The sequence below is a fragment of the Pseudoliparis swirei genome, chromosome 1 (assembly GCF_029220125.1).
Source record: "Pseudoliparis swirei isolate HS2019 ecotype Mariana Trench chromosome 1, NWPU_hadal_v1, whole genome shotgun sequence".
Lineage (NCBI taxonomy): Eukaryota > Metazoa > Chordata > Actinopteri > Perciformes > Liparidae > Pseudoliparis > Pseudoliparis swirei.
Genome location: NC_079388.1, coordinates 1,266,538 through 1,292,732, shown reverse-complemented (window position 1 = coordinate 1,292,732; position 26,195 = coordinate 1,266,538). Strand labels below are relative to the sequence as shown.

General features: G+C 44.9%; 1 protein-coding gene across 1 annotated transcript in view; it reads right to left on the bottom strand.

Moving 5' to 3' along the window:
• Positions 1-1,423: 1,423 nt before the first annotated feature.
• The window catches only part of thsd7aa (thrombospondin, type I, domain containing 7Aa), a 183,295-nt gene continuing 158,523 nt past the window's right edge, over positions 1,424-26,195 (bottom strand). The window contains exons 25-29 of the mRNA XM_056420376.1: positions 24,982-25,077; positions 23,425-23,507; positions 9,039-9,252; positions 8,329-8,416; positions 1,424-2,346 (exon numbers count right to left, since the gene is read on the bottom strand). Of these exons, the coding sequence (XP_056276351.1) occupies positions 2,259-2,346; positions 8,329-8,416; positions 9,039-9,252; positions 23,425-23,507; positions 24,982-25,077 (569 nt within the window). The 3' untranslated portion in view covers positions 1,424-2,258. The remainder of the gene's footprint in view (positions 2,347-8,328; positions 8,417-9,038; positions 9,253-23,424; positions 23,508-24,981; positions 25,078-26,195) is intronic.

The following is a 26,195-nucleotide window of genomic DNA, read 5'->3' as shown; positions in this document are numbered from 1 at the left end:
GGTGGCCATCCAGAGCCAGGAAAAGACTATGGGGGCCATCCAGAGCCAGGAGGAGACTATGGTGGCCATCCAGAGCCAGGAGGTGACTATGATGGCCATCCAGAGCCAGGAGGACACTATGGTGGCCATCCAGAGCCAGGAAAATACTATGGGGGCCATCCAGAGCCAGGAGGAGACTATGGTGGCCATCCAGAGCCAGGAGGAGACTATGGTGGCCATCCAGAGCCAGGAGGAGACTATGGGGGCCATCCAGAGCCAGGAGGACACTATGGTGGCCATCCAGAGCCAGGAGGACACTATGGTGGCCATCCAGAGCCAGGAGGAGGCTATGGTGGCCATCCAGAGCCAGGAGGTGACTATGGTGGCCATCCAGAGCCAGGAGGACACTATGGTGGCCATCCAGAGCCAGGAAAAGACTATGGGGGCCATCCAGAGCCAGGAGGAGACTATGGTGGCCATCCAGAGCCAGGAGGAGACTATGGGGGCCATCCAGAGCCAGGAGAAGACTATGGGGGCCATCCAGAGCCAGGAGAAGACTAGGGTGGCCATCCAGAGCCAGGAGGACACTATGGTGGCCATCCAGAGCCAGGAGGAGACTATGGGGGCCATCCAGAGCCAGGAGAAGACTATGGGGGCCATCCAGAGCCAGGAGGAGACTATGGTGGCCATCCAGAGCCAGGAGGAGACTATGGGGGCCATCCAGAGCCAGGAGAAGACTATGGGGGCCATCCAGAGCCAGGAGGTGACTATGTTGGCCATCCAGAGCCAGAAAAAGACTATGGGGGCCATCCAGAACCAGGAGGAGACTATGGTGGCCATCCAGAGCCAGGAGGAGACTATGGTGGCCATCCAGAGCCAGGAGGACACTATGGTGGCCATCCAGAGCCAGGAAAAGACTATGGTGGCCATCCAGAGCCAGGAGGAGACTATGGGGGCCATCCAGAGCCAGGAGAAGACTATGGGGGCCATCCAGAGCCAGGAGAAGACTAGGGTGGCCATCCAGAGCCAGGAGGACACTATGGTGGCCATCCAGAGCCAGGAGGAGACTATGGTGGCCATCCAGAGCCAGGAGGAGACTATGGGGGCCATCCAGAGCCAGGAGGAGACTATGGTGGCCATCCAGAGCCAGGAGGAGACTATGGTGGCCATCCAGAGCCAGGAGAAGACTATGGGGGCCATCCAGAGCCAGGAGGTGACTATGGTGGCCATCCAGAGCCAGGAAAAGACTATGGGGGCCATCCAGAGTCAGGAGAAGACTATGGGGGCCATCCAGAGCCAGGAGGAGACTGTGGGGGCCATCCAGAGCCAGGAAGAGACTATGGGGGCCATCCAGAGCCAGCAGGTTTAAACATGTTTTCTGCAGTCTGAGTTCATGACAGAAATGTGAATAATTTACAAAAGTAAAAGATAAGCCACAGTCAGAAAAATTGTCAGATAATAAATGAACTCAGGCAGAGTTTGTAATGTACATACTAGAAAGGTAAAATTGAGACCCGAGAGAAAAATTCTATTTACATCGAGTCTCATCGTATCACACGCAAGAGGTAATAGAAGAAAAGTATTAACAAACATCGGTGAGTTCCGTTTGCAAAAAGAGTCTAAATTTTTACATTTCTAGCACAAGACCGTACACCATCTTGTTGAGAGAGGCAGTTTCCTATGGCGAAGCTAGACATAAGTACATAGCATGCTGCACTAATATAGTGCAAAATTATGCCTGAAAACAGAGAAGGGACGAGGCAGGCAGAAGTGATGGTGGCACGGGGAATCATCAGGGTCTTCTTTTCTTGCGAGATGGACCCAGGCCAGATGAGACGAAGAAGAGATGATTCCACTCAAATCAATAAAAAATGAAGATTTGTGCTTTTTTCCGAGCAAAATCTTTGGGGACGCCCCTTTTCGATGAATCGGATGCTACCGGCAGTCAGTAGTGGATGGCAGAGAAGCAAAGGCAAACTTCCAGAAGAAGATAAAGAATTCACGAAGGCTCTTGTGAAACAAAGTATCAAAATGGAAATTAGAAAAAAAACAAAAAAGAGGGGGCGGCAACATCGAGACTTTTCTAACGGACATGGATTCTGGTTCTTAAACTTTGAGGTTTCTCTTTCCGTCAGAATCGTCTATCCCGGGTTGTCCACGTACATGAAAGATGAACAGTGTCCAGCGGCAGCCCTGACATCAAGGGGTTTCCATAGCAACCCTGCGTGTCCTGCGGTAGGACGAATGTCTGTAGGTGTCTCTGGTCGGCAGGAAGACTTCTACATGTCGGCGTCTCCGTCGTAGGCCAGAGTCAGCGGCTTCAGTCTGTTGTTCATCTGCCGTCGCTGGGGCTTCTTTGGCTTTTTGCTGCAGGGGAAAGGAAGTTTAGATGATATGATGATCACCGGCCGGCTTTGTTTCAACCTTCCCCAACAAGTGAATGAACTTTGAATTGTGCATTGTATTCTTTTCACAAAGGCCTGTCTCGCATAAGTAGATCTCTGTATCCACGCTAAAGAAAGGTCCGACACGTTATCATTGTGGCATGTCGGGGAACAATGATATTTGATGTGAGCCTAAAAATCATGACAATATTTTTGGGAAATGTTTTTATCCCCTTGAACTGGTAGAAATAGAAATGGACGAGAGTGACAGCGTCTACGTGAAATGTGTATGCTGGACCACCAGATGGCAGCAGAGGAGGGACTTGACTAGTATTTCTGGCCTGAATATGGGAAACCCCTTTGCATTGTTAATGTGGAACAGTGAGAACCGCCCAGGGCAGTAGCTATCATTAAAGGACCGCGATAAAGCCGCTGCACTTGGTGGATGAATACACTGTTCATCAAGAAACAATCCCAGAAAACAATAAAGCTATGACCTCTTAGCCTGCACAGCCTTTCACAATCCAATCTGACAAACTTCAGCTCTTAACACAGAAATAGATGGATATTGATCTCCTCATCTCAAGATGAAGAACTGCAATTCCCAATGTGTGGAACTATTTCGTCAAATTATTTATTGGTCCTGACCATAGACACAGCCACTGTTATGTCACCCACTGGTTTGTGGATTACCAGTTTAAAGCCTTCCGTTTGGGACTATGGCCGTGGTTCTATTGGTCTTTTGAAACCAAAGTGACCACATTTGGACGAGGAGTTTGCGATGTGGAGAGCGGGCTAGATAGCAATGTCCACATGACGACCCGCCTTTTACTCTGCATCTGATTGGCTACTACTTGTTGCCTTCTCAGATTGGTTAGGTTTAGGCGGAGGGATTGGTTAAGGTAAGACCATCAGGGTACGCCTTTATAAAGTGGGAACAAAAACGACATTGTTACCAGCTAACGTTAGCTAGGTTAGAAGCCACATTCATATTAAGTCAACATGAATGTTGCATCTAACCTAGCTAGCGTTAGCTGGTTACATAGTTTTTGCTATACTAACAGTATGTCCTTTGTGTCCTACTTTGTAAAGGCTTAATCCATTTTGGCTGGCAAATAATATGCTAAAACTGAACGCTGATCAGCCATGTTGGCGACGCAGTGGTAGTGACTGGTGAAACACATAGTAGCCCTAAAATATCCTGCTTCATCGTCTATTTTACTCTAAAAGGGACCGCAATTCACAAAATGAACATTGTGCTCTATCAGAAAATACTTTAAAGTAGCGATTGAGACATAAACTCATGTTTACAATGTTTACTGAGGGAATAAATCAAGAGAGGAGTAAAGTCATTATATAGACTTCTATACAACCAGAGGAGTCGCCCCCTGGTGGTCAGGAGAGAGGATGCAGCTTTAACACATGAAGCAGATACTTCTATACAACAAGAGGAGTCGCCCCCTGGTGGTCAGGAGAGAGAATGCAGCTTTAACACATGAAGCATAGACTTCTCTACAACCAGAGGAGTCTCCCCCTGGTGGTCAGGAGAGAGGATGCAGCTTTAACACATGAAGCAGATACTTCTATACAACCAGAGGAGTCACACCCTGGTGGTCAGGAGAGAGGATGCAGCTTTAACACATGAAGCATAGGCTTCTATACAACCAGAGGAGTTGCCCCCTGGTGGTCAGGAGAGAGAATGCAGCTTTAACACATGAAGCATAGACTTCTCTACAACCAGAGGAGTCGCCCCCTGGTGGTCAGGAGAGAGAATGCAGCTTTAACACATGAAGCATAGACTTCTATACAACCAGAGGTGGTCATTAGAATGCCCATTCTAAGTCACTTTCGCATTGGCCTCCATTTTCAGAGGTTTCCGGTTGCTCCGGACATAATTTAGGATTAAACTGGTAACTTCTATAAATGATATTACATTACATTACATGTCATTTGGCTGACGCTTTTATCCAAAGCGACTTACAGTCCTGTTACATTCATTCACTGTAGAGCAGCTACAGGGAGCAACTCAGGGTGAAGTGCCTTGCTCAAGGACACATCGACTAGGGCGGGGATTGAACCTCCAACCCCCTGATGGAAAGACGGACCTGCTACCCACTCACCCATAGTCGCCCATAGATCATAAAAAAGAGCCAACCCATGGCAATTGTGTTTCCGGTAAAAAGAATGATGTGATGTGTTTGATGGAGGCCGGACCGCTCACCTCCAGGAAGTGATCCACCGAAATGAGTGAGCAGGCATGGAATGAGTCTGGGCACCAATGGATGTGAGGCACGGTGAGCTACAGGAGAGAGGCGGGGCCTGGCTAAGTAATGAGAGTCTCGTAGGGTGGTGGGGACTGTTGGAGCACGGCCTGATATGGCTGCAGCTGCAGCGGCTGCGACTGCGGCTGCTGTTGGAGTTGGAGTTGGCCGTCTCGCTGTAACTCGTCGTGCTCTAGTTCCTGACAGGCGGGACACGTGGAAGGCACCGTGAGGCCGGTGGGGTCCGGCCAGTAAACCCCGTCTGAGGGGCACTTGGAGCTCGACTGGCAGCCAAGGCAACAACCACAGTGGCTGAGCAGGTGAGTGTGAGGGTGGAGGTGGAGGTGGAGATGGAGATGGAGAAGAGATAAAAACAGGAAATGAAGGGACAAATGATAAGGAACTCAAAGTGAAATGAAACAACATGAATAAACATCAGTGATGTGATGAAGGCCAGACCCTGATGGGCTTCAGAGAGACTCCAGACCACAGGACCAGGCTCAGACTAAAGTCTGGATCACAAGCTTTAAGAGTCCAATGGTAAACGATAGTGTAGAACTAATGAGTATTACACAGTGGTGTATAGTAACGAAGTAGAAGTACTTAGTTTTTTTGGGTATCTGTACTTTATTTTACTACTTATATTTCTGTTTACTTTTACTTTTACTTCACTACATTTTGCAATGAAAACTTGTACTTTTACTCCGATACATTTCCCCTGAAACAGTATCGTTACTCGTTACTACGGAAAAAAATAATCATGAGAAACATCGGGGACTGTTGTGGAACACACCGCAGCGCACCTGAACGCAGCACGAACAGGTTGGGGATCAGTGGTCCTTGCCGCGTGTTTTCTCTTCCCAGTGATGCCCAGGATGTTAGCGAGCGGCTACAGATACGACTCATTTCATGTGGAGCAGCAATGGAAGCTAATCGAACAACCACGGGGACCAAGAGCAACGTCCGTGGCCATATTTGGGCGAACTCTTTTCTTTTGTCGGAGTGAAAGTTTCTTCCTACCGGATGAAGTGCCTCTTATGCCGACCGAAAGCTACGGAGATATGGCCTTCAACAACTCACCAACCTCAGGAAACACATTGAGGTAATTTAAGAGTAATCCCATGAGCCGCAACGTTAATGTTTAGTCATCATAAACCTGTTAAGATATCTAGCAGTGTTGTCCTCAGGATTGGAGTAAGTTATATCTTTGGCAGGAGGGGGGGAGGCAGGTGTCTGATTGTCCTACGCATGTTGTACGTTAGGCTAACGTTCGCTAGCTATCGTCAATTAAATGAGACAATTAGCGTGAGTGGAGCAGACGGATCTCTAGCGAGTTAATGAGCTGAAGAAGTGTTGACAGTTGTGATAATTTGTTGATTTGAGTCATCTTAGCTATAATATAATGCTAATCATTACAGCATTATTATCATTATTTGTATTAATATTATAAGAGTGGCGGTCCAGTAATGGCGACGATATTGATTTGGGACTGTTGTTGTGTTTAACTACAGAGATACAAGTACATATTCACAAATCAACTCTGGATGCACGGACAGTGCATGAAACTAAATGTATAAACTTCAAATTAAAACAAACTATTTTGTATAAAACTTTAGGTTGGGGTCATGACATGTTAGGAAGTGTTATTAATTCTATCATGTCTATAATACTCTCACTTTATTTCAGGAATGGACTACATCAAGCAGCACATGGAAGAACCCTCCCTGCAGCTATGTGATGCCACCAGGTCCAGTTCATCTGATGAAGAGGACTTCTTCTTCGTCATCTCAAGCGCATGACAGCAGCAAACAGCTGGATGGAGACGTGGATCACGTTGACTTGCTGAAATGCTTCCCAACTGTGTGCTGCTGTCTGTGAAGCTAGACACACTCTACCTGCACCATCAGGGCCTGTGAAGCTAGACACACTCTACCTGCATCAGGGCCTGTGAAGCTAGACACACTCTACCTGCATCAGGGCCTGTGAAGCTAGACACACTCTACCTGCACCATCAGGGCCTGTGAAGCTAGACACACTCTACCTGCACCATCAGGGCCTGTGAAGCTAGACACACTCTACCTGCATCAGGGCCTGTGAAGCTAGACACACTCTACCTGCATCAGGGCCTGTGAAGCTAGACACACTCTACCTGCACCACCAGGGCCTGTGAAGCTAGACACACTCTACCTGCATCAGGGCCTGTGAAGCTAGACACACTCTACCTGCACCAGGGTCTGTGAAGCTAGACACACTCTACCTGCACCACCAGGGCCTGTGAAGCTAGACACACTCTACCTGCAGCAGGGCCTGTGAAGCTAGACACACTCTACCTGCATCAGGCCTGTGAAGCTAGACACACTCTACCTGCACCAGGCCTGTGAAGCTAGACACACTCTACCTGCACCATCAGGGTCTGTGAACGGCTCTTCATCATCGCAGGACTCGTCTTCAGCCCCAGAAGAGCGACACTGAAATCTGTCCATTTTGAAAATCAACTTATTTTGAAGATGAACAAGACATTTTTCACTTTAAAGTGATGATTTTGGTTGTTACTTTTGGTTCTGCTTTTTTCTGTGTTAATCGTGTTTTTATATTTTAGTAATTTCATAGTATTCATATATTGCTAAGTTCATCCTAGCTCATACTCCTTGTTCATGGCGGCCACAGCACCCAAACAAATAAACTTCATAATTCTCAAAATTCTGACCTTGTTTTTTTATTAACAGCATTTACTTTTACTTTTACTTTCAATACTTAAGTACAATTAATATCAGAAAATTACTTTTGATACCTAAGTACAAAAAAAATCAGATACTTTAATACTTTTACTCAAGTAGTATTCTCATAGGTGACTTTTACTTTTACTTGAGTAATTTTCCAGTCAAGTATCTTTACTTTTAGTCAAGTATGACTTTTGGGTACTTTATACACCACTGGTATTACATGATGAAGTAACGCTGATACAGCATTAGTGTCCTCCGTCGAATGAAGACGTCACTGATGACACAACACCAGCCTGCTTTCACAAACACTCGGCCCATGTTACATATTATAATTATTATAATTATTTGTATTATTACAATTATTGTAATTATAATAACAATAATAATAATAATAATTATTATTATTATATTATTATTAACACGATGCCTTGTAATGCTTAACTTAAGAGCAGAAAAATAATAGTACACTCTAATGTGGACCATGGTAGAAGGTAGTGGGCATGTAAAAAAACTAAGGAGAATATCATTTAGTATGAAACATTTAGAAACATGTTATTGCTTCTTTTTTCTTTTTTGTGTGGAATAAGTTGCCTATTGAAGACGGTGTGGAAACATGGTTAAGGTTAGCTCATATTGGTGAGGTTCAATCTTCTTATTTTTTTAATTTCATGAAAACGCCTTATTGTTATTGTTATTATATGGTGAATATGTCCTTTAAATAATAAATACCATCTACTAAAAATGGCATGTTGGCAAAATCTCTGCAAAAGCTTCAACCAAATGTCGCTTTCATCTGCTGTATTTCTTTATGGTTTCTTTGTGGGGGGGGCTTTTTGAGATTTTTTTTCAATAACTTTACCAAATAAAAATGTTTTCATCAATAAAAGCCATAACTGTTGGGTTCATTATGACCTCCGTCACATCACCGGTTGGAGGTGAAATACGTGACGATGAGAACATGTATGTGCTGCTACACGTTACCATGCTAAGTAGGTCATGGAGACGATGAAGACAAGCAGGACGAAGGCTCCTGCTGCTACTCCGTACACCCAGGTCTTCAGCTTCCCATCTAGACAGAGAACCACACACAAACACACACGCACACACACACACACACACACACACACACACTGTTAACACCCCGGGGCACTCCCGTCTCGGAGCTGAAGGGGGCAGTAGAGTTACACACATTTCTTTGGGCTCCTCTTCGGTGAGGAACTACTGAACCCCCTCACATAGGAAGTGTTTTTGAGAACAGATGAAAACATACTATTATATATTATTATCTATACTATTATTATAAACATACATGTCATTGGCCTTTTAGATGAAGTCATTTCACTTTTCCCCATATTACTACATTTAAATCAGCTGATATTGCACATGTCTGTGTTGTCTCGCTTTCCGCTGACCCCTCCTTCATCATGTCTTTCTTTGAGACGACCTCCTCCTTTCTCACTGTCTTTTCAAGCCCCTCCTCCCACTTTGGCTTTTATAGCTTAGTAAGCAATATGTTTGTGTTCTCACACATTTCCTCCACACAATGCACTATGTAATGTGTTGTAATGTCTCAGTGTGACTTCCGGTCCCCTGTGTGTGAGGGGTTTCTTATTCTGATCATATTCTTATCATATCTGGCCTTGTCAACATGATACCCGCAGCAGTTGCTCAGAGGTCCCGGACCGGGTTACCTGGGCTGAAGGGCTGCAGGAACCAGGTGCGTCCGGCCCGGCCCGGCGAGCTGGCCTCGGGCTGAGCGGGGTTGAAGGCCCGGATGGTCTTGACGTCGGCCCGGTTGTCCCCTCCGGTGGGGATCTCCAGCACCGGGATCACCGTGCACTGGTCCAGGAGGCCGTCAGACATCACCACCTCGGTGTAGCCCTCCTCACAGCCACACACCCCCGTCTGGCACCAGGAGGAGGAGGAAGGGTCAAAACCACGGAACCACGACGTGGACCAAGGCACCAGAACATAAAGGTTATTCTGCCACCTTTGATATATATATATACACAAATATATAAATACACAGATATATATATATATATAAATAAATATATCTATATATATACTATATCATTACTGATCACCTTCTCATGACCCTTTACAGCAATATATATAAATATATATATATATATATTCATATACATATACATATATTTATATATACAGGGTGTATATATATATTTATATATATTACTGTAAAGGGTCATGAGAAGGTGATCAGTAATGATATAGTATATATATAGATATATTTAATTATATATATATATACATATATATATAAATATATGTATGAATATATATAAATATATATATATCTGTGTATTTATATATTTGTGTATTAAACAATTAAACAAGAGTGTGTGAGGTGAAGTCACAGGGGGAAGACAGGATTCTGAAGGGCATTGTAAGTAACTGATCAGTCTGTCAATCAGCCTCGCTGCTCCTCCAATGACATCATATTTCACCTGTTTACCAATATTTCTCATGTAAACAAGTTGTGTTGGTGTGACACTGATATCCACCCTATGTCCCCCATGTTCCCATCACTTCATCTTCTTCGTCACGTGTATTGAACAACATCTCCATCGTGGGTCGGCTTCAGGTTCCGTTATTTTCAAATGTAATTAATAATAGATGTCTCTCTCTCTCTCTCTTTGGTCCAAAGCAAGCTAGAAACATAGCCTTGAGTCCAGGCCTCTGTGCAGGGGCCCGTGCAGAGCTGCAGTGTGTTGGGTCGGCCCACGTCTCACTGTCCTCAGCTCATGTTCGTTAAAAATATATATTTTTATAAATATATGTGACGTTTCTGTCGGATTGGCACCAACTAATGTCTCAGAGAGCAAAACATGTTGTGGGACATGTTGTTATCCCCGCCCTCTAAGATGAATCGGTACCTAGTCAAGGCGCCCAGAGCTGATGGCAGTCGAGTGTGTGTTGATGTGGAGATGAGATGCATAAAGCAGAGAGCACCTTTGATGATGCATCGGCACAATCTCATTATGAAATCATCTCTGTAACATCGCTGCAGTCTGTTAGTCAGACAGAGTGTGTGAGTGTGTGGGTGTGTGTGTGTGCCACCCCTCCTCCACATCTCCCTCTCTATCCATCTCCCAGCAGGGGGTCCCCAGCCCCCCCACAAGCCTCTGGGGGATGAACCCCGCTGCGCAATCAGTTCACCCAATAGCAGAGCGAGCAGCAAATGAGGAAATGAGCATTTACATCTCCTGCGTGAACAAAGGAAGAGCGTCGTGGTTCAGCGGCGTGTTGTGGTTGTATTAATATCTGGGTTCTGTCTCTGGAGGGAGCTGCCGTACACATCCTCCCCTCCTCCAGACTCCTACAACCACATCTCAGAGAACTACAACCACATCTCAGAGGACTACAACCACATCTCAGAGACCTACAACCACATCTCAGAGTCCTACAACCACATCTCAGAGGACTACAACCACATCTCAGTCCTAGAACCGCATCAAAGAGGACTACAACCACATCTCAGAGACCTACAACCACATCTCAGAGGACTACAACCACATATCAGAGGACTACAACCACATCTCAGAGAACTACAACCACATCTCAGAGGACTACAACCACATCTCAGTCCTAGAACCACATCAAAGAGGACTACAACCACATCTCAGTCCTACAACCACATCAAAGAGGACTACAACCACATCTCAGTCCTGGAACCACATCAAAGAGGACTACAACCACATCTCAGTCCTACAACCACATCTCAGAGGACTACAACCACATCTCAGTCCTAGAACCACATCAAAGAGGACTACAACCACATCTCAGAGAACTACAACCACATCTCAGAGGACTACAACCACATCGCAGAGTCCTACAACCACATCTCAGTCCTAGAACCACATCAAAGAGGACTACAACTACATCTCAGAGAACTACAACCACATCTCAGAGAACTACAACCACATCTCAGAGGACTACAACCACATCTCAGAGAACTACAACCACATCTCAGAGACCTACAACCACATCCCAGAGGACTACAACCACATCTCAGAGAACTACAACCACATCTCAGAGGACTACAACCACATCTCAGAGAACTACAACCACATCTCAGAGACCTACAACCACATCTCAGAGGACTACAACCACATCTCAGAGACCTACAACCACATCTCAGAGAACTACAACCACATCTCAGAGGACTACAACCACATCTCAGAGGACTACAACCACATCTCAGAGAACTACAACCACATCTCAGAGACCTACCACCACATCTCAGAGGACTACAACCACATCTCAGAGACCTACAACCACATCTCAGAGGACTACAACCACATCTCAGTCCTACAACCACATCTCAGAGGACTACAACCACATCTCAGTCCTAGAACCACATCAAAGAGGACTACAACCACATCTCAGAGGACTACAACCACATCTCAGTCCTAGAACCACATCAAAGAGGACTACAACCACATCTCAGTCCTACAACCACATCTCAGTCCTAGAACCACATCAAAGAGGACTATAACCACATCTCAGAGAACTACAACCACATCTCAGAGGACTACAACCACATCTCAGTCCTAGAACCACATCAAAGAGGACTACAACCACATCTCAGAGAACTACAACCACATCTCAGTCCTACAACCACACCTCAGAGGACTACAACCACATCTCAGGGTCCTACAACCACATCTCAGGGTCCTACAATCACATCTCAGGGTCCTACAACCACATCTCAGAGGACTACAACCACATCTCAGAGGACTACAACCACATCTCAGAGGACTACTGTTAGGATCTGGAGTTTGTGTCTTGTTTTGTGTCTTGTTTTGAAGTCCTTGTGTCATCTGTCTCCCTGTGATTGTTTGCCCTGTTCCTGATTGTTTCCTTCTGTGTGATTGATGGTCCCGCCCTCATTGTGTCCACCTGTGTCTCGTTCCCCGTTGTCCAATCCTCTCACCTTGCCTGTGTATTTAAACCCTGTTTGTCTCATTCCCGGTGTGGCTTCGTACTGTTTGGTCTGCGTTTTTGTCGTCTGTTCTGGTTTGTTGGATTAAAGATTGGTTTTTGCAGTAATGTCGGCGTTTGGGTCCCCTCTCTCTGTGACAACCACATCTCAGAGTCCTACAACCACACGCTAAACCAACAACTCCTCTCCTGCCCCGTGCTGTAGCGTATATTTATGGGTATCATCCCGCCCTCTAAGATGAATCGGTACCTAGTCAAGGCGCCCAGAGCTGATGGCAGTCGAGTGTGTGTTGATGTGGAGATGAGATGCATAAAGCAGAGAGCACCTTTGATGATGCATCGGCACAATCTCATTATGAAATCATCTCTGTAACATCGCTGCAGTCTGTTAGTCAGACAGAGTGTGTGAGTGTGTGGGTGTGTGTGTGTGCCACCCCTCCTCCACATCTCCCTCTCTATCCATCTCCCAGCAGGGGTCCCCAGCCCCCACAAGCCTCTGGGGATGAACCCTTTCGTAATCAGTTCACCCAATAGCAGAGCGAGCAGCAAATGAGGAAATGAGCATTTACATCTCCTGCGTGAACAAAGGAAGAGCGTTGTGGTTCAGCGGCGTGTTGTGGTTGTATTAATATCTGGGTTCTGTCTCTGGAGGGAGCTGCCGTACACATCCTCCCCTCCTCCAGACTCCTACAACCACATCTCAGAGGACTACAACCACATCTCAGAGAACTACAACCTGAACGCATCATCTCACTCTTCCGGTAAGCTTTGGTTGCCAGCTCAACAGCGAGCATGACTTCTTCTTCTCTCCCTCCCGCTCCCTCTTGCTCAGTGTGTCTCATGTATAGTTATCCCCCTGCCTCCCTTAATGATAACGATACATGCAACAAGTGTAGTTTATTTGCTAGGTTGGAGGCAGGTCTAAGTGGGTTAGATGCACGGCTCCGCGCTATCGAAGCTCAGACAGCTATGCTAGTTAGCCCGCCTCTCCCGTAGTCGGGCGGAGCTACAGTCAGCTGTTAGCTGTGCCCGGCGGTAACTGTGCAGCCGGATGGTTGGGTAACTGTTCGCAGGAGTCGTAAGTCTACACAGAAGCCCGCTGTGCACCAACCACTTCACGTTTGAACCAGTTTTCCTGCTCAGCGACACACCCGCTGAGGAACACACCCTGGTTATCGGGGCTCTATAGGCAGGAACGTGAAAATAGCGAAGCCACGGACCAGAGTCGTGTGCCTCCCGGGGGCCAGAGCGGGCGACGTGGAGTCTTGTTTGAAGCTGCTGGCTAAGGATAAGCGGAGATACAGTCAGATTGTAATACCGCCGGTGGTAATGGCGCGAGCCCGCTCGAACTCACTAAAATTAATGTGGAATCGGTGTGTGCTTATGCCAAGACGTTGTCGGACACCGTAATTTTCTCTGGCCCTCTCCCAAATTTGCAGACAGACGGATTGTATAGCCGAATGTCGTCTTTCAACCGCTGGCTGTCGTGGTGGTGCCCAGCGAATAATGTAGGCTCGTAGACAACTGGAAGACTTTCTGGGAAAACCTGATCTGATGAGGAGGCGGCATTCATCCCACGTTGGACGGGCGCGTCTCATTTCTGCGAATATGACCAAGTTGATCACGGACTTAATCTATGACAACCCAGGGTTCAGATCAGGAACCGGGAGCAGAGTTGTAGTTTAACACCCTTCTCTGCTCTTCCATTCGAGCAGTTACCCACCCTTGACTTTAGAGTAGAGACTGTGTCTGTCCCACGGCCACTTCAATTAAATAAATCAAAAGTAAGCAGAAGAGGAGTCGTACACAATAACCTTATACAAGTTAACACAATTATTTCAGCAGTGCAACAAAATAGGTCTATTAAATGTGGTCTCCTAAATATTCGATCTCTGTCATCTAAAGCTGTGTTACTGAATGATTTAATATCAGATAATCACATTGATTTATGTTGCCTAACTGAAACCTGGCTGAGCCATGAAGAATATGTCTGCCTGAATGAATCGACTCCTCCAAGTCATATTAATACTCACATTCCTCGAGGCACCGGTCGAGGAGGTGGAGTAGCAGCCATCTTTGAATCGAGCCTATTAATTAATCCTCAACCAAAATTACACTACACCTCATTTGAAAGCCTTGTTCTTAGTCTTTCACATCCAACCTGGAAAACACTACAGCCAATTCAATTTGTGATTCTGTACCGGCCACCAGGTCCATATTCAGAGTTTATATCTGAATTCTCAGAATTTATATCAAGTTTGGTTCTTAAAACCGATAAAGTTATTATTGTTGGAGATTTTAATATCCATGTGGATGTTGATAATGATTGCCTTAGTGCTGCATTCATCTCCTTGTTGGACTCGATTGGCTTCTGTCAGAGAGTACAGAAACCCACTCACAGCTTTGGCCACACGCTTGATCTTGTTCTTACTTATGGCGTTGACATTGAGCATTTGAACGTCTTCCCACAGAATCCTCTTCTGTCAGACCACAACCTCATAACTTTTGAATTTATACTACGGAGTGTACTCCGTTAGTCAAAAGTTTCTACACCAGATGTCTAACTGACAGTGCTGTAGCTAAATTTAAAGCGATTCCTTCTGTATTTGATTCGATACCACGTCTCAATATAACAGAGGACTCCTGGTCTAACTTTAGTCCGTCCCAGATTGATCATCTTGTTGACAGTGCCATAGGCTCTCTGAGAATGACACTGGACTCGATAGCCCTCTGAAGAAGAAGACAGTGAGGAAGAGGAGGTTTGCTCCTGGTATAACCCTCAGACCCGCAAACTGAAGCACACGTCACGAAAGCTTGAACGCATATGGCGTTCAACTAATCTCCAAGAATCCCGCTTAGTTTGGCGAGATAGTCTTAAAACATATAAGAAGGCCCTCCGTAATGCCAGAGCAGCCTATTACTCATCAATAATAGAAAAAAATAAAAACAACCCCAGGTTTCTCTTCAGCACTGTAGCCAGGCTGACAGAGAGTCACAGCTCTGTGGAGCCGAGCATTCCTATAAACCTTAGTGGTAATGACTTTATGAACTTCTTTAATGAAAAGATTTTAACTATTAGGGACAAGATTAATAATCTCTTGCCCATAACCAGTGCCAATCTGTCCTCAAGTGGAATGGCCTTGCAACCGCTGTATGCCCTGGTGTATATTTGGAGGGATTTTCTCCTATCAACCGTGACCAATTATTTTCAACGGTTTCTACTTCGAACACGTCTACCTGTCTCTTGGACCCCATCCCGACGAGGCTGCTTAAAGACGTTTTGCCTTTAATTGGCGGCTCTCTATTAGATATTATCAATGTGTCTCTGCTAACAGGCCACGTACCACACTCCTTCAAGGTGGCTGTTATTAAACCTCTCCTGAAGAAGCCCACTCTGGATCCAGAGGTATTGGCTAACTACAGACCGATCTCTAACCTCCCCTTCCTCTCCAAGATCCTTGAGAAAGTGGTCGTAAATCAGTTGTGCGACTTTCTACATCATAATAGTTTATTTGAGAAATTTCAATCAGGATTTAGAAAACACCACAGCACCGAGACGGCACTGGTGAAAATTACAAATGACCTCTTAATGGCAGCAGATAAAGGACTCCTCTCTGTCCTGGTCTTGTTAGACCTTAGTGCTGCATTCGACACCATTGACCATGACATCCTGTTACAGAGACTGGAGCAGTCGATTGGCATTTCAGGCACGGCACTAATTTGGTTTAAATCCTATTTATCAGATCGATCTCAGTTTGTATTTGTAAACGATGACGCCTCGATAACCACCAACGTTAATCACGGAGTTCCACAAGGTTCTGTGCTTGGACCAATTTTATTTACCTTATACATGCTTCCTTTGGGCAATATTATCAGGAAACACTCCATAAACTTTCATTGTTATGCAGATGACACTCAACTATATTTATCGATAAAACCAGAGGAGAGCAACCAACTCTGTAAAATTCAAGCATGTCTTAAAGACATAAAACATGGATGACCTGCAACTTCTTGATGTTAAACTCAGACAAAACCGAAGTAATTTTAATCGGCCCTGAGCACCTCAGAGATCAATTATCTGGTGATGTGGATTCTGTAGACGGCATTGCCCTGGCATCCAACACCACTGTAAAGAATCTTGGCGTTATCTTTGATCGACTTGTCCTTTAACTCCCACGTAAAGCAAATCTCAAGGACTGCATTCTTTCATCTACGTAATATTTCAAAAATCAGGCACATCTTGTCTCAAAAGATGCAGAAAATTGGTTCACGTTCGTTACTTGAGACTGGATTACTGCAACTCCTTATTATCAGGCTGCTCTAATAAATCTCTTAGGTCCCTCCAGTTGATCCAGAATGCTGCAGCTCGTGTTCTCACTAAAACTAAGAAAAGAGATCACATCACTCCTGCACTAGCTGCTCTGCACTGGCTCCCAGTAAAATCAAGAATCACTTTTAAAATTCTTCTCTTAACCTACAAAGCCTTGATTGGTGATGCTCCATCATATCTTAAGGAGCTTGTCGTACCATATTGCCCCACTAGAGAGCTACGCTCACTAAATGCGGGACTACTTGTAGTTCCTAGAGTCTTAAAAAGTAGAATGGGAGCCAGAGCCTTTAGTTATCAAGCTCCTCTCTTATGGAACCAGCTTCCAATTTCAGTCCGGGAGGCAGACACAGTCACCTCGCTTAAGAGTAGACTTAAGACCTTCCTCTTGACAGAGCTTATAGTTAGGCTGAATCAGGTTTGCCCTGGTCCAGCCCCTTGATATGCTGCTATAGGCTTATAGCTGCCGGGGGACGTTTTAGGATGCACTGAGTACCTATCTCCTTTTTTTTTTCTCTCCTTAAGGATGAATTTTCATCTCTCAATCACACGTTACTAACTCTGCTTTCTCCTCGGAAGTCCTTTTGACTTTACGTCTCATGGGGTCATCGGACCCTATGAGACGGCATAGATCCTATCTGCCTGATGGATCGTCTGGGTCGTGGAATTCCTGCTCATGACTACGCCACTGTCCTGTTGAGACTCCGCCCACTCCTCCTCCCCACCGCCATCTGCCTGATGGATCGTGGAGGTCTCCATCGTGAATATGCCTACTATGAACTATTCATACACTCTGTCATATTCATTGAATGTATTTTAACTCTAAATCTGTCCTTCTGTACACATTACATCTATTGCATCTGTCCATCCTAGGAGAGGGATCCTCCTCTGTTGCTCTCCTCCAGGTTTCTTCCCTTTTTTTCCCCTGAAGGGTTATTTGGGAGTTTTTCCTGGTCCGATGTGAGGTTTTGGGGCAGGGATGTCTATGTGTACAGATTGTAAAGCACTCCGAGACAAATTTGTAATTTGTGAAATTGGGCTATACAAATAAACTGAATTGAATTGAATTGAATTGAATCCCAGAGGACTACAACCACATCTCAGAGAACTACAACCACATCTCAGAGGACTACAACCACATCTCAGAGAACTACAACCACATCTCAGAGACCTACAACCACATCTCAGAGGACTACAACCACATCTCAGAGACCTACAACCACATCTCAGAGAACTACAACCACATCTCAGAGGACTACAACCACATCTCAGAGGACTACAACCACATCTCAGAGAACTACAACCACATCTCAGAGACCTACCACCACATCTCAGAGGACTACAACCACATCTCAGAGACCTACAACCACATCTCAGAGGACTACAACCACATCTCAGTCCTACAACCACATCTCAGAGGACTACAACCACATCTCAGTCCTAGAACCACATCAAAGAGGACTACAACCACATCTCAGAGGACTACAACCACATCTCAGTCCTAGAACCACATCAAAGAGGACTATAACCACATCTCAGAGAACTACAACCACATCTCAGAGGACTACAACCACATCTCAGTCCTAGAACCACATCAAAGAGGACTACAACCACATCTCAGAGAACTACAACCACATCTCAGAGGACTACAACCACATCTCAGTCCTACAACCACACCTCAGAGGACTACAACCACATCTCAGGGTCCTACAACCACATCTCAGGGTCCTACAATCACATCTCAGGGTCCTACAACCACATCTCAGAGGACTACAACCACATCTCAGAGGACTACAACCACATCTCAGAGGACTACTGTTAGGATCTGGAGTTTGTGTCTTGTTTTGTGTCTTGTTTTGAAGTCCTTGTGTCATCTGTCTCCTGTGATTGTTTGCCTGCTGTTCCTGATTGTTTCCTTCTGTGTGATTGATGGTCCCGCCCTCATTGTGTGTGTCTGTGTTTCCCCGTTGTCCAATCCTCTCACCTTGCCTGTGTATTTAAACCCTGTTTGTCTCATTCCGGTGTGGCTTCGTACTTGGTTTGTCGTCTGTTCTGGTTTGTTGGATTAAAGATTGTTTTTTGCAGTAATGTCGGCGTTTGGGTCCCCTCTCTCTGTGACAACCACATCTCAGAGTCCTACAACCACACGCTAAACCAACAACTCCTCTCCTGCCCCGTGCTGTAGCGTATATTTATGGGTATCACTTCACCATATGAATGCCAGTATGATGTCATACATATAGCAACACCAAAGTTTGGAGAATATAGTTTTGACATACATTTTTACTCAATCCACCGCTGTTAAATGTCTCACCCAAAGCAACCACAACTCCTCCTGAATAGAATGATCTCAAATGAGCAAATGGCTGAGATTCATATATTTTTGGAGTAACTCACAGCATCGCGAGAAATCTGGTCTGTCTTAGCGAGTAATAGCTGCCATCGAGGGCGTTGACATTACACTCTGACAACCGACTAACTGTCTGAGCCACAATTACTGTAGCACATAGTGATTAATACATTATTCGAATACATAATTATTAGTGCTGTGAAAAATAACGCGTTAACTCAAGTTAATTCAATTACAGGTTTAACTAGTTATTTTTTTTAACGCATTTAACGCATGCGCAGAATGAGCTTCCAATCCGTCTGTTGTTGGTCGTCGGGACGAAAAAAAAGTCACTTGCAAAATGAGCTTCCAATACACCACTTCAATCTGAACTCTGTCCGCTCTCATGCAGACGGTCTGTTCATCGGTAATGATCCTTCCGCAGGTTCACCTACGGAAACCTTGTTCCGACTTTTACTTCCTGTAGATCAGGGGTCTCAACACGTCGGTCGCGACCTGCCAGTCGATCGCGGCGTAGTGTCGGTAGACCGCATGACATTAAAGAGATTGGCCCGCCCCCTGACATGTTCTCTAGAGCACGTCTTTGTTCTTTTATTAAACTAAACGTCTGTTGTTGATCGTATCTCCACAGCAGCATGTCATTTCTGTCTCTTCGCGTTGCGTTAACACTTATCGATCTCCGTCCCGCGCGCCACAGAGCTCCGTGCGCGCATCGGGACCGAGCAAAAAAAAGTCACTTGTCAATCTGTCCACCTGTCCGGGCCGGTGAGGTTTCAGCTTTGCAGCGGTGTCCCCGCCGTTCCTTTCATCACGGCCCAGTTCATGAAGAAAACCCACACAGTCAGTTTGCCTCAGCAGCTGCTAGAGGAAGACTAGAGGCCTTTAGATTGTATCATGGTGGAGTTAATGGTTGACAAACAAGAGAAAAATGCTCTGTTTAACCCTCCTGTTACCTTCACATTTACTAACATATTTTACCCTCGGGGTCAATTTGACCCCAGCAATTAAAACCTCCAGAAAATTATTAGAATTAATATTGCTTCCCAAGTTTAAGTGTGAGGTACTTTATGTTTGTTTGTTGACTACCTAAATAGCCCTTTAAATAAATAAAAAAGTTTATATTTCGTATATGTTTGACACAGTGAAAAACAGCCTGGGGTCAAATTGACCCCAAAGAACACCGACATTAAACATTGAATGTGGTCAAATTGACCCGAAAGGTAACAGGAGGGTTAAACATTCTGTTTAGGATGAAGATGTATTAATGTTCCATATGGAAGAAAACTGCTAAATAACTGCTGAGTTGCAGCACCATTGTCTAGAATAATGTATATATCCGTCTTTTGTCATAAATCTCTATGTTCTCACAAAATATACCGAGAATATCGGTAATATGTGATTAATCATGATTAATCCACAAAAACCTGTGATTAACCCGATTAAAATTTTTTATCGTTTCACAGCCCTAATAATTATCTATGATCCAGTCTGAGAGTCTCCGTGAGGCTCTTCTCAGGCCCAGTGCTACTTGTGACTGTCAGCATGGTAACAATCAATGTGTCAATGTGACAATTAATAGACCTTTTACCACTGGGTTCATCAACAATATACATGCTGGCAACATTGGACCTTTAATACATACTTTTTTAATATCTCGATAGACTTTTGATTGGCTGGTGATGTGTCCAGTGTGGACCCCGCCCATCGCCCCATGTCTCCAGCCCCCCGCAACCCTCTAAAGCACAGGTGTCAAACACAAGGCCCGCCACATCATTGTTTGGTCCCTGATGACTTGACAGACATATGATCAACTTTTCTTAAAGAAATTGAAGACAAATATCCTGTGCTTTTATTTTGAAGGTTTCAAATTAAATGGATATATGTTATAATATTAGAGAAATGTTCTTATGTACAATATTTCTCCACTCAAATAAACAATAATCAAATGCAAAGAGAGTTAATTAACAATATGTTTGAGTGGTTTATACGGGGTTTCAGTTACATCCCTTTGAGGGATACCGTTCAGAATCCTTTTGAATCATGTCGTAAAGCGTTAACTTTGGAAAAGTTACGGTAATTTGAATTTGGCATGATGCTGATGTGGCCCACGGTGAAGATGAGTTTGACACCCCTGCTCTAAAGGAGCAGCTGCTATAGCTAATGGATGTTTTTGTATTTTTTTATTTCCTGTATTTTGAGTTTAAACGCAGGTTTTCGTAAAGTCTCTGCTTTGCCGATATGTATTTCTTGAAAAAGCATGAGCAGCAGCTCTTTAACCGGCAGTGCTTTAGTCCAGGTGTGTACAGAGAGGATCATGGGAGAAGCTTAACAACTGGTGGCAACCCTAGGTGAATTATATTATTCTGTTTCCATTCCTCTATTCTTTCCCCTCTCTCTTTTACTTGTTCTTTTCTGTTTCCTCCTATCCAGAAGCTTTCATCCCAACAGGGGTCTGAGGCTGAATCCATGATTCAGTGCACCTCCTCCCGGCTGGATTGGAGGCCTACGGACACGTGACTTTGAACTGCTGATTTATTTCTAACACGGCGAAAAGAAGTCGGATAGACAATTGTGTGTAGTGGGTGTTCTCACTTGGAACCGTACACTATCTCGTACTGTAGCAGCGTACTGTAGCTAGTAGTATGCCAGAATCAACATTGGTTGTTTGCTTCCCCCGAAGGCCACTGAGCAAGCAGCCAAAGCCAAACACGTTTGTTCAGATTAACGGAACTGACTCTTCAGTGGCCAATGAGAAAAGACTTCATGGTGTCACATTAATTACATTCCAAAGACAAGAGACGTCGACACGTGAAGAGATCGTCCAAAGACAAAAGACGTCGACATGTGAAGAGATCATACAAAGACGAGAGACGTCGATACGTGAAGAGATCGTCCAAAGACGAGAGACGTCGATACGTGAAGAGATCGTCCAAAGACAAGAGACCTCGATACGTGAAGAGATCATCCAAAGTCAATAGACGTCAACGTGTGAAGAGATCGTAACAAAGACAAAAGACGTCGACATGTGAAGAGATCGTCCAAAGATGAGAGACGTCGATACGTGAAGAGATCGTCCAAAGACGAGAGACGTCGACACCTGAAGAGATCGTCCAAAGACGAGAGACGTCGATACGTGAAGAGATCGTCCAAAGACGAGAGACGTCGACACGTGAAGATATCGTCCAAAGACAAAAGACGTCGACATGTGAAGAGATCGTCCAAAGACAAGAGACGTCGACACGTGAAGAGATCGTCCAAAGACAAGAGACGTCGATACGTGAAGAGATCATCCAAAGACAATAGACGTCGACGTGTGAAGAGATCGTCCAAAGACGAAAGACGTCGACATGTAAAGAGATCGTCCAAAGACAATAGACGTCGACGTGTGAAGAGATCGTCCAAAGACGAAAGACGTCGACATGTAAAGAGATCGTCCAAAGACGAGAGACGTCGACATGTGAAGAGGTCGTCCAAAGACGAAAGACGTCAACACATGAAGAGATCGTCTAAATACAATAGACGTCGACACTTGAAGAGATCGTCCAAAGACAAGAGATGTCGACACGTGAAGAGATCGTCTAAATACAATAGACGTCGACACGTGAAGAGATCGTCCAAAGACAAGAGACGTCGACGCCTGAAGAGATCGTCTAAATACAATAGACGTCGACATGTGAAGAGATCGTCCAAAGACAAAAGACGTCAACACGTGAAGAGATCGTCCAAAGACAAAAGACGTTGACACTTGAAGAGATCGTCCAAAGACAAGAGACGTCGACACGTGAAGAGATTGTCCAATGACAATAAATGTCGACAAGTGAAGAGATCGTCCAAAGACAAGAGACGTCGACACGTGAAGAGATCGTCCAATGACAATAAATGTCGACAAGTGAAGAGATCGTCCAAAGACAAGAGACGTCGACACGTGAAGAGATCGTCCAATGACAATAAATGTCGACAAGTGAAGAGATCGTCCAAAGACAAAAGACGTCGACATGTGAAGAGATCGTCCAAAGACAAGAGACGTCGACACGTGAAGAGATCGTCCAAAGACAAGAGACGTCGACATGTGAAGAGATCGTCCAAAGACAAGAGACGTCGACATGTGAAGAGATCGTCCAAAGACAAGAGACGTCGACATGTGAAGAGATCGTCCAAAGACAAGAGACGTCGACATGTGAAGAGATCGTCCAAAGACAAGAGACGTCGACATGTGAAGAGATCATCCAAAGACAAAAGACGTCGACATGTGAAGAGATCGTCCAAAGACAAGAGACGTCGACATGTGAAGAGATCGTCCAATGACAATAAATGTCGACAAGTGAAGAGATCGTACAAAGACAATAGACACCTAAAGATGCTGAGCGACTGCAAGAGAAGCCTCAGGTGCCCAAACACACCAGGAGCTGAAGTCCAATTCAAACTCATCACTCACCTCAGTGCACAGGGAGCGAGGCTTGGTGCAGGGCGGGTCACATGACCGGTCAGCCATCGGCTCAGCCGTCACTGGGCATCCACCTGCGAAGCAAAGGCCAAAAGGTCAAACCAAGGTTTAAAGGTAGACAGCTGGTGTTTCTTTCACTGTGCGTGTAAGAAACAGTGTCAGATGTTTTACTCGTGGTCAAGAACACTATCACAGTCAAGAAGTAAACCCACCGACAGGAACACTTGTGGTCCAGTTCTAGAACTGCTTTCCGCTTCAGTTTGTTGAACTGGAGCCGGTCGGTGTACCAAGTGTTTCTGTCACATCTAGCTCATTACCATGAGTAGTGCTACTGGAATATTTTCATAATTAGCTCAGTTTGAAAAACACTAACAAGTCCATTCAATTCCCTCGAGTGATTAAAACACACTTGCTTTCCGCCCCGTGGTAGACCCGTTGCGTGACGCATGAGAGTACACACGCATCAAGAAGGGATACAATACCCATGGAATATGAGTTGTTTGACTTAAAGCCGAGAGCTTTCCTCTGGTGGACTACGGTCTAGAAGCCTCCGATGTGTGTTCAGGTTCAGGCTGTACACCATGTGGGGTAAGGAGTGTGTATTCCCACTGTGGACACAATGAGACAGACAGTGCTGACTCTCAGAGAAAACACGTCCCCCAGATACATGGTAATCTATCTCTTCTTGAATATTTATTCGGTGGCATGCCCGCGTAGAGCTCGGTATGAATATTCATGAGGGGAATACCACTCCTCGCAAGGAAACATTTTACAAAGAGGACAAATACGCAGCGTGCCAATCAAAGCCGACGCACACCGGCACGCCATCTGGAGCCGGCGGTCCTCGCTCGCTTAACGTCGGGGCTGAGCGTCACGTGCTCGGCGAGCCCAGAGACATGACACGGCTCCAGGTCTTTGTGAAGCACGAGTTGTAAATACAAGCAGATGCCCTGAGGAGGAGACTCCGTTTTTACCTGATAGCTCTTCAAAATCTAATGCCACATCTGACGAGAAATTATGTTTCGAGGGGCTGGAAAACAATGCTATCAGCATTTTAACCCTGGCATGTGACGGGCAATGAGATTAAACATTGACTGTGGATTAAAACCTCATCTGCTTACAGTTTCCTGGGACTCCGTGTCAAGAAATGCTTAGGAAGCTGTTCGGGATCCTGACGCTCTAGAGGAGACGTTTTAAGCGGCCCTATCTACGTTATCACCTTGCCACGCTCATGTGTCGGCGCTGTGTTAAGCGTCGGCTTAACCCTTTATGGTCACATCCATGCTCTTTGACTCGAGGCAACAGGCGGTTTTATATTAAAAACTGCAGGGGTCTGATTTGACATGCATAGATGTGAATCTCATTTCAGGGGTTGCAAAAAAACATCTGCTTCTTGATCGTCTTGTCTCGAGCCAGACGGATGAATTTTAAATATTTTAAAAAGCGTATAGAAATGGATGAACAATCTCACATTCTCCATTCATTTTAAAATGCATAGTTCCATCAACATGTTCACATAGCGTCTATGGTTATAGATCTCATGCTTACCGGTGACGTTGAGTCCATCGGAGCGCTGACACCAGACTTGGCGAGATGAGGCCCTCCACGGTCCCGTCTGCCACTTGTATTCAAAACACTGGCCCTCTGCAACAAGAGCGCCATCGTGACGGGGTTAAAGTCTTGAATAACAATGTCGCTCATAAGCCAAACGTCCCTCTAGAACATGCCATGCCCAGTTGACAGAACACATGTGGGCATTGCTTGTTTCTGACACAGTGGATTCAGATCAACATTTCACATCAGCCTGGTATGATGGTGGAAGAAATGTACATTTCAATGGACAATGTATATTTTCATTGACTTGGTGAAACCAAGCGTGCCTGTGGTTGGCGGTAGAGCCTTCAAGCCAAAGATTGGTAGTCTTGAGTCCTTGGGCGAGACCTTCGGCAAGACCCAAGGACCCGACGGAAGTAGCATAGATAAACTAGAACGTGCACTGGGTAGAGCGCATACCTTCGCATATCACAATATTGGGCATTGAATTATGAACATTTTGGCATTGGTTGCATGCCAATTGGATAAAAATTGACCGTGCTATGGTAAAAAGAAGATGTTGACCTTTCCATGACCTTGACCTTGACATTTGACCCGATTGATCCCAAAATCTAATCAAATGGTCCCCGGATAATAATCAATCATCCCACCAAATTTCATGCCATTCGGTTTAAAACTTTTTTTCTTATGCGAATAACACGCATATAAATAAATAAATTAATAAATACACGGCGATCAAAACATAACCTTCCGCATTTTCAATGCGAAGATAATAAAGAAACAAAAACAATAACATAGTAACAACACTATAAATAAAGCAGGGAGAAATCATTTTCCATAGAGTAAAGAAATACAGTCAGGCCATTTATCTGTGACATAGTTGCACCACTTTTGCCAGTGCTTAAGAAATGTTTCCTCGTTTTTCTTTTTTAAGTTTCGTATCGATTAATCAGGATTGTCTTGTGTGAATGTTGGACTTGTTTTTCTGTTGATGTTCTGTTTTAATGTTGTTTCTATCTTTCATGCTTTTATCTTTTATCCTGTATTATTTTATTGTAAGGTGACCTTGGGTGACTTGAAAGGCGCCTCCAAATGACATGTATTCTTATTATTATTAGTATTACTACGACTACTCGTTGAGATAAACATCCAAATACTTCATTTATTCCTAATTTGCATAAATGTATGCCCGGCCTTTTTCCATGTGA